This window comes from Neolamprologus multifasciatus, chromosome 12 (genome assembly GCF_963576455.1).
Source record: "Neolamprologus multifasciatus chromosome 12, fNeoMul1.2, whole genome shotgun sequence".
NCBI classification, from domain to species: Eukaryota; Metazoa; Chordata; class Actinopteri; order Cichliformes; family Cichlidae; genus Neolamprologus; species Neolamprologus multifasciatus.
This window is the reverse complement of record NC_140450.1, coordinates 8,256-17,981: the sequence shown is the minus strand read 5'-3', so window position 1 is coordinate 17,981 and position 9,726 is coordinate 8,256. Positions and strand designations below refer to the sequence as shown.

Below are 9,726 nucleotides of genomic sequence, written 5' to 3'. Positions count from 1 at the left end.
CACACAGCTGTTGGGGGCTCCACAGAAGTCCAGAGATCCCAGATTGTAGTCAATGTGGGAACACCTGGGAGTCCAGTTCCTGCTCTCAGCCACGGGTTGTTTCACTCACCTGCTGAGCTTGCACACGTGGCTGGCATCACTGGGCAGCAACTGAGGCACCTTTCTCGGCTGCTAAGCCAAAGCACGTGCGCTGTCAGCCCTGCGTGCTGCACAATAACATTTAATATTTAGTATTTACTGTTATTTACACTTAGCTAGATTATTGCAATGGTGTTGTGTTTATTATGTTGCTCTCTTTTTTGCTTGTTTTCTCTTCTTTTTTTCACCTGTTGAGGTCATGTCTGTCCCGTCTCTAACTACTGAAAATAAAATAAAATAAATAACAAAGGTCAATCCAATGGACCGATATGGCAAGGCCGTGATGATGCACTTGGTAAAGTAAATCCGTTGGGCATCTTGGCCTTCAGACAATAATTCTGATGGCTAAAGAACCAAATCAAACAGGCAAAAGAAAACAAACTAAAAACTGATGGCAGAAGATTGGTTGGGCCTACCCCTGACCAACTGCCACTCCCTCAGCCTGGGCCAGTTGGAGGTGACTTCCTGTTAAAAGGCGGTTCCCGGACCTTCAGTGCTCATTAAGAATCTCAGAGGTCAGGTGATTTTTGTCTCCGGGGAAGCAGAATGAACAAGGGTCACGGTTACATGTAAACATAGCTGGACTGGCCGGTATGCCCGATGGTGATTTTTCGTTTTTATGGGCCGATGGTTTTTTTTTTTCCTTTTTTCCATAACGGTATAAACAATGAAAGGTGGTGGATTGGCCAGATGCTGGGAGATGTGTAAAGATAACTCAGTTGTTTGGTGGTGGCTATCGCGGAGCTTCCACAGAGTGGATGAGAGAAAGGGGAGGCAGGAGGAGCAGAGACCCGAGGCGGTGAAATGAACTTCAGGTAAGAAGTTATGACCTGCAGTCTATCTGGTCAGATATAAACCAAGTTTAGTTTATTTTCCTTGTGCTGACTTTTTACAGTCAGTTACAATAACTCGTACTGCTACTAGCTAGCATGATGGAGTTTCTATACTGCTGGGCGGGTGCTATGATGTTACTGATGTTGAACTTGTTTTATCTTATTTTATTCATAAGGTTAGTTAGTAGAGTTTCCAACCGTCCCGTAAAAAATGGAATCGTCTCATATTCAGAGAAAATATTACGCGTTTCGTATTGAGGTGAAAAGGAACAGTTTGTCCTGGACTTCAGCTACAATGAAAAAGACAAAGCTGGAGTTATTCTGTCTTTGCTGCACAGCTGCCTCTTCTCCTCTCATTCTCTCCCCTCTCTCTCCTGTTGCTACTTCAATCATGAAACTGATCAATGATCAGCTGATCGGCTTTTCTCTCTTGTTTGTTTATCACTTTGCGCCAGAAACAGGAAACCAGTGGATGTCGCGCTAAACAACAGCAGCACGTTTAAGCTTGATCAGTTGTTGTTAGAATTTATTTAACATTAATTTCTAGTATCAGCTGATGTTTGCTGGAGCCACAGCTGTAAAGCTGCTGGTCATGATGTGGGTTTGGATATGTGGTGAGAGGGAAACATGAAGATGAAACCAGGAGATGTCCTTACTGAATCATCAGAGCTGAACAGTGATGGAGAAACAGGTTTACCTTTTAGGTGACATGGATGAGTTGAAGTTATGATCTGTTTCTGAGACAAATAACACCAGGATCCTTTTCTAAGTAGCTGACAGCTGGTAACTGTGCAGGGGCGGGTCTAGCAAAGTGTTGCCAGGGGGCAGGTAGGGCATTAACAGGAGAGGGGGGCACAAAGAATACTTTCTTATTCTCATTTAAAATGTCTCGCTTTTAAAAATAATTATCTAATCTTACAACAAACGTTTTCATCTGATGTAAAATGTATAGAAATCCATTATTGTGCATAGTTTTTTAGGGTCCCATCATAATTTCTTCAGAAGTAAGTAGTGTGTATGATGCCAGTATTTCCCACATTTTCTAGATACTGCCCAGTACTGTGTGTAAAATGCCATCAAAAAGTCAATTAAGTTTTTTCTTTCTCACCTGTCTTTCTGTCTCCTTTCACTTTTAAAGATTGCCATGTTAGAAAAAATATTTTGCCCTGCCGTGCTGTTTATTGATGTGGCAAATGAATTTTATGAAAATATATCTAAATCTGTCCATCAGTAATGATCATGTCTCACCTCTAGTCTCTGTCTTAATTTCAGGTTTTCACCATGTGTTGTGTTCAGGAGGTTAACGACCAACAGTCTACTTCCAGGTACTGTTTAGAATAGCAGAATAGGGAGGATGGTGTAGGTTTAAGTTTATTAGACTGATACATGTACCACACACAGTGTACATCACTGTGACAACAGCGTTTGTTTTCATTCAAAGGCTTTATGGTTTTTCCTATAATACCTGGTCTCTAGTCAAAATGCCCGGGCCGATTTTTTGTTCCAGTCCAGCCCTGCATGTAAACACCTGTGACCTTTAACCTTCTATCTTTACATTTATTTACATCATCATCCAATGACTGTAAGATTGCCTTTCCACGTCACGTTAAAGTCACGTTTTTTGTTTTTGTTTTTTTTAACGACTTCCTAAACGTCATCAACGCGCGCCAGCAGCCGGGGGAAAAAGCAGAGAAGATGGCGGACGTGGTGAATGTCGGAGTGAACCTGGATGCGTTTTCTCACGCCATCAGCGGCATCCAGGCGCTGCGCTCCAGCGTGAGCCGCGTGTTCGAGTTCCTGAAGGACGGCATGAAGAACCGCGAGACGCTGGAGGGCCGAGAGAAGCAGTTTATATCCGAATTCCAGGAAAACCTAGAGGCGGTCAACAGAGACCTCAAGTGAGTCCAAACACTGTCCGTCACGATCCAGCCTACAGAAAAACACCCTAACCCCCAGACCAGGGTTCATTCATATTTCTGCTGATTTAAGAGCTAATACACAAAGACATGCTGACAGACCAGGGTCCATTCATATTTCTGCTGATTTAAGAGTTAATACACAAAGACATGCTGACAGACCAGGGTCCATTCATATTTCTGCTGATTTAAGAGTTAATACACAAAGACATGCTGACAGACCAGGGTCCATTCATATTTCTGCTGATTTAAGAGTTAATACACAAAGACATGCTGACAGACCAGGGTCCATTCATATTTCTGCTGATTTAAGAGTTAATACACAAAGACATGCTGACAGAAAAGGGTCCATTCAGATACATAATTTTCTTTTCTTGATAAAGCATTCTGATTCCTGATTCTAACAGCTGCCAAGCACCTACTGTCTCTGTGTCGTTGGTGTGGAAAGTTGAAATACTGTCCAAAGGAATTTTGGATCTTCAGAGCAGAAATGCATCTTCCTCACGGGAATTATTAAAATATAAAGTTCATTTTCTGAATACATCGTAAACTGAAGGCGACTTTCCGTGCCACATAGCAACACTCGGAGTTTTTTTGAGACAAGACAGCAGCTGATGGTCAGGATGATTATAGGTCCATGTTTACTGAGAGTCTAAGTGTAATCAGCCATGCTCGAGCAGGCTGAAGTGAGCCTGACCTCTGACTGTTATTTTATGACTTTTTAATCCTAAACACTAAACGTTTTTACGGTTTGACTTTCTTTGGTGACTGAAAATCCGTCTCTCTGTCTCTCTGTCAGTGAGCTGGAGCGTCTCAGCGGATTGGTTGGTCGCCCCTCAGAGTCCCACCCCCTCCATAACAGCGGTCTGCTGAGTCTGGACCCGGTGCAGGATAAAACTCCTCTGTACTCTCAGCTGCTGCAGGCATACAAGTGGTCCAACAAGGTAACCGCTAACGTGCACTTCCTGTTCACTGATGACCAACGTTCCCTCTAATGTTTCACGTGTCTGAACACACAAACTCCCTGAGCTTGGACCACTGTGAGCAACAGCAGACGTGTGCACTGTGGTCACGCCAGCATCCAATCCATCCAAGTTACATGTTTATTAAAGTAATCACAATTACAGCATTTATGTTAGACTACTTTTAATTAACTGCTTTCCCACTTACAATGAAAATTAAAACAATCTTGTCCATGTGCAGTATGTTCACACTATTGGAAGGAAAAATAACTTCAACTCCAGTTTTGAAAACACAACTTTATTTAGTTTCTATAAAGCTCTGACTGTATGATGAGTCTGTGGTCTGGGAGAGAGTCTGTAACTCTGTCTGCAAATACAGTAAATAATGACCAATGTTTGGGTAATTAATTATATAGTTCTACTTCAAAAAAGTAACTGAGTTATGCAAACAAAGTGTTTTGCAGCTGTTTACCTAAAAATGCAGCCAAGGCGTTTTTAAACAAACATTTCAAACTATTTACAGAACATCAGCTGTTCTGCATCAAATCTGATGCACACAAATAATTTGTCACTATGAGATGAAGGAAACAACAGCCTGATACCTGCAGGCCTGACAGCAGCAGATGTGTCACTGCTGTAACACCTGTAACACTCAGCAGTCGCCTCATTGTTCTGACACACAACAAAAACTATTGACTACACTACACACTAACTACACGCTGACTACACGCTGACTACACGCTCACTACACGCTGACTACACGCTGACTACACGCTCACTACACACTAACTACACGCTCACTACACGCTGACTACACGCTGACTACACACTAACTACACGCTGACTACACACTAACTACACGCTGACTACACGCTCACTACACGCTCACTACATGCTGACTACGCTCACTACACGCTGACTACACGCTCACTACACGCTGACTACACGCTCACTACACGCTGACTACACACTGACTACACGCTAACTACACGCTAACTACACGCTCACTACACGCTCACTACACGCTGACTACACGCTCACTACACGCTGACTACACGCTGACTACACGCTGACTACACGCTGACTACACGCTGACTACACGCTAACTACACGCTGACTACACGCTCACTACACACTCACTACACGCTAACTACACGCTGACTACACGCTGACTACACGCTGACTACACGCTAACTACACGCTGACTACACGCTGACTACACGCTGACTACACGCTAACTACACGCTGACTACACGCTGACTACACGCTAACTACACGCTAACTACACGCTGACTACACGCTAACTACACTACACGCTGACTACACGCTGACTACACGCTCACTACACACTCACTACACGCTAACTACACGCTGATACACGCTGACTACACACTGACACTTGCAGATATTTTATCATAACTCTGGTTTTACGTGGCCGATCAACACAATTTAAAAACTGGTATAAAGTCCACACTTTGTCCGTCAGTTGTTCGTCTGTGCTGCTCACATCTCCAATGGTTGTACACGTTGTCATTAACTTCACTCCACATCAGCCGCTTTGCTAAAACACCGGTGTCGCACATAAGGACGCTGTCATAGCCCGTCAGCCACGTTGATTAGCTGCGTATATACGAATGTGAATCGCATCGTTGGCTGGACTTTGGGATACAGTGGCATCGTTCTGAACACATACGGCAGGGGTTCCAAACTTTTTTCACTGAGGGCCACATACATAAAAATATAGGAGGGGCCACTTACTAGAAATTAGGTATATAACCTTAACTTTAGTGTATTAAAGTTAGAAAAATCACTTAAAAGTGGTCAAATATGTTATATTGTTGAATATAATTAAAGACAAAACTGCCTTCATCACAGCTTTCCATAAATGGATCTTTATTGATTTATTCAGAAAAAGCTTTGGTAGCTCATTCTCACAACAGCAGATTTCTTCTTGGACAGAAGATTTACAGCACAGAGAAAAACAATAAAGATGGGACGGGTACATTTCAAGTTTGTTATTTAAGTTATTAGGCTCAGCAACACATCTATTAACGTTTGTTTGAAACCGTTATCAACATTAACAGACTGACCTGGACTTAATAACAGGAGTGCATCATTTTAGTAAATTATTCTGGTGAGTATCAGCTGTGCTGGGTATGTAAATCGGGACATCCAGCCGCGGTGCTGATCCGACGCCACTCGTGCCAAAAATCCGGACAAATGTCACTTGATCAAGGAGCAGATCTGCATCAGATGAGATCAGCTGACTTTGCGTGTACGTGTGCTGTGCACAGCGGTGTGTACTCTGTGTGTTAACAAGGAAAACGCATATAAGAAAGTGGTGCGCAAAAGCAGGGTAGTGACAGAATTGATGCGCATTATTGATATTTGAAGCATGTGTAGCTGCACATGAACACACGGGTACTGTGGGATATATTTTTACTCACCTAAAGTACTCGTGCTCTCGTCCACTCCCCGCAAAAAAATAGCAGCTGTGCAGCGTCTGTGGCGTCGGTGCTCTCATTGCATGCGATGGAGTAACATCAAAAGCACAGCTTTATCAGACAGTTGCAGTTTAATGTTGTCTGACGAGTCTTCAGTGCGTCGCACGACTGGATTTCTGGACACGCTGACGTTGTTGAAGTCCTGCACTTTTTCAGGGCACATTATTTCGGTGACTTTAACGAGGCCGTGTTTTATGAGGTCTCCATCTGAAAAAGGCCATCTGCTCTCGCTCAGCACCAGTCTCGGATGCATGGGCCTGATGTTGGGTTTCGTAATGACGTCGTACATTATACTCTTTCATAACTGGCACAGTTTCAGTGCAGATCAAACAGACACACTTCCCCTTGAATTCTTTGAAGAAATATTCACTCTCCCACCGTGTCTGAAATTTTCTGCACTCACTCTTTCGCTTCTTTGGTTCTGACCTGTTTAGTAACTTGGGGTAAATTTCTTCTGTGATTGTCCGTTTTGGTGGAGCAACTGCCTTGATCAACAGTAGCTCCCCCTGGTGTTAAAACTAAGAAGTGCAATACACTCAAGCAAAAGTTGAAGTGCGGCCATATTCTATTCTATTTATAAAGTTACTTGCGGGCCAATTAAAAATGGACTCGTAAGTCCAGTTCACCATTAACTTTTTATAGTTATTTGAACAATTCAGGAAGCCCGCGGGTCGCAGTTGGCCCGCGGGCCGGAGTTTGGACACCCCTGCCAGTCACTGACTAACACTGCAAAACAAAATTGTTAAAGTTTTAATTTTAATTTCAATTCAGGTTAGATTTTTTTATTCTGTGCGCAGAGACCGTGCAGCTGTGCGCACGCGCGCAGCTTAGAGGGAACATTGCTGATGATGACCTCAGAGCAACCGCCCTGTTCACAGCGAGATCAAAGTGGACCTGAGCCTGGACATGTGTTTCCACACGGAGCCCTGCTGTAACACACCGTCACAGATTTAACAATTCAAGAAAGGCATGTTTGGCACCATCATAGCTAACTGAGCGGAGGAGACGACAGCGGAGCGTCAGTGTAGCGGGGTCACCGTCCCCTGCCGTTCATGAGCGGTCCGTTGTCTTTAGCAGAGAGTAGCTCTGTTGTTGGCTGCTCTGAAACAGGACGTTCCTCTTGTTCGCCGTAATGTGCGGGTTTGCAGACACGTCATGATGACTGTTTGAGTCAGGTGACCCGGTGCCATCAGCGCTGTGCATCTCATATTTTATGACTTTGTTGTATTCATCAAATACTGGCTTTTGGGGCGTGTTGGATCAAAAGAAATATAACCGCTTTTACTTCGAACCGGAGAAGCCACAGAAATTAAGGTAGCTACGGCACACTGGTTCGCCTAGCAACACAATTGTTTTTACACATGTTGGCGTGAAGGCTGGGCCATATATCAAATATACTTGACGAGTTTGTCCACATACGATGGTTAAATTGGCCTTATCGTAACCATCGAGTATGGGTTGCCATGGAAATATTACGGTGTCTGCACGTTTTTTTTTCTCCCACACTGCGAATGCATCATTAATCCCCCCGCCCAACCTGAAAACCTTCTACCTAACACACCGTGCTGAGCGTGCGTGTTTCAATCATACCAGATAGGGAAATATGGCGACGGTGGGAGTTTGAGACTCGCTGTCGATTGGATTTCCCAACGAAGGCGGCAGCACCACGAACCAGCTGAAAAATCACCCACTGCAAAATGACGAGTGTTTAAACTCAGCGTGTGATCGTCTCCACATGCCATGGGACACAAACCTGCTGTGTCGGTTTTATCGTCGCTGTTTGGACTTCTGTCGTGTGAGGTTTTTTATTCGACTGTTTCACATGTTATAAGCACAAAGGACGACCTTTGTAACCTCAGTTGTTTGTTTTGTTTCGGTTTGTTAAAGTCGAGTGTTGACCGCAGACAGACGTGGTTGTGACAAGCCTCTGTGTGCGTCTGAGTGTGAGGAAAACGTTTAATCCATGTTTAGAGGCCCCGCCTACCGTCAAAACCTCACGGTGTGTTTGTGTGTTTGTGTAGTTGCAGTATCACGCTAGCTTGGCCTCCAGCTTGTTGAACCAGCAGTCGCTGAAGCGATCAGCCAATCAGATGGGAGCATCAGCCAAGAGACGGCCCAAAGTCCAACCCAGTACTCTGGTACTGCCTCCACAGTGAGTACTATTGCACAAAATACTACAACAGTGCTACAGCAAACTATTTCACACCTTTATGCAGCGGTTCCCCTGGTTTTCACACTAACACACGGGCACCTGTCACACCTGTCACAGGTATGTGGATGATGTCATCTCTCGCATCGGCAGGCTGTTTCCTGATATGACCATTGAGCTGTTCAGACCCAACGGGACGTCGGCTGTGCTGCTGGTAGTAGAATACACATTTAAACACACTTTGTGCCCACAGGTGTTTTCAGATCAGGTAACAGGTGTCTGTCTCACCTGTCTCCGTCCCAGGTGACTCTGGGGAAGGTGCTGAAGGCCATCGTTGTGATGCGGTCGCTGTTTATCGACAGAACCATCGTTCGAGGATTCAACGAAAACGTTTACAACGAGGATGGAAAGGTGAGGTAACGCCTCACAGGTAACAGCTGATTATGTGTCCCAGGTAACCACGGTAACCTGTTATTTTGTCCTCGTCAGCTGGATATCTGGACCAAGTCCCAGTACCAGGTGTTTCAGAAGGTAAGAGTCTCAGATGCATAGAAGTTGATATGTGGGCCTAGCATGCAGAGCCTGATCAGCCAGGTGCTTGCAGGTAACAGACCACGCCACCACCGCCCTGCTGCACTACCAGCTGCCTCAGATGCCAGACGTCGTTGTGCGGTCTTTCATGGTGAGAGTAATCGGGCACCAGAGTAATCTGATTACCCTCTGTCGTTGCCTGTCTGTCTCTGACCCCTTTGTGTCGCCCTCTCAGACGTGGCTGCGGAGCTACATAAAGCTCTTCCAGTCGTCATGTCAGCGTTGTGGCCGTTTCCTGCAGGACGGACTTCCTCCCACGTGGAGGGACTTTAGGACCCTGGAGGCGTTTCATGACACCTGTCGCATGTAACAGGATACTTCCTGTTTATCTGTAAAGTTTTTCTTTATGTAAAGGTGTTTCAATAAAGTTTGTTTTGTACAGATGTGTGATTGAAGCTGTTATTGATGTCTGCTGAGCCGTGAGCCTGTTCATGGCTTAAATTTATTTATTTATATATTTTTACAAAGTTTGCTTTCTGCATGCAAAAACCCCCAAAGTTGACTCAAATTTATTTCTGTGCACAAACTTGGCCAAATAAAGGTAATTCTGATAATATTGCCCAGGGAAACCTGACTGCCAGTAAGACTCCAGGTGCAGGCTGTGTAAAGATGAGACAATCCAGCACGTAACAG

The 9,726-nt window shown here is 44.5% G+C and overlaps 1 protein-coding gene across 1 annotated transcript; it reads left to right on the top strand.

Moving 5' to 3' along the window:
- The first annotated feature begins 2,624 nt into the window (after positions 1-2,624).
- Positions 2,625-9,472, top strand: med27 (mediator complex subunit 27). The gene is made up of 8 exons (XM_085180865.1): positions 2,625-2,869; positions 3,687-3,831; positions 8,375-8,505; positions 8,623-8,716; positions 8,806-8,913; positions 8,992-9,033; positions 9,107-9,184; positions 9,269-9,472. Exons 1-8 carry the CDS (start codon positions 2,667-2,669, stop codon positions 9,401-9,403), a joined length of 936 nt encoding a protein of 311 aa, XP_085036991.1. The 5' UTR covers positions 2,625-2,666; the 3' UTR covers positions 9,404-9,472.
- The last annotated feature ends 254 nt before the right edge of the window (positions 9,473-9,726 follow it).

Bases quoted from the DNA above. Each gene is read 5' to 3' on its own strand.
- med27 (XM_085180865.1), top strand. From the start codon at position 2,667: ATGGCGGACGTGGTGAATGTCGGAGTGAACCTGGATGCGTTTTCTCAC. The intron at 2,870-3,686 runs GTGAGTCCAAAC...TCTCTCTGTCAG, and splicing joins GCGGTCAACAGAGACCTCAA to TGAGCTGGAGCGTCTCAGCG. The intron at 9,034-9,106 runs GTAAGAGTCTCA...AGGTGCTTGCAG, and splicing joins AGTACCAGGTGTTTCAGAAG to GTAACAGACCACGCCACCAC.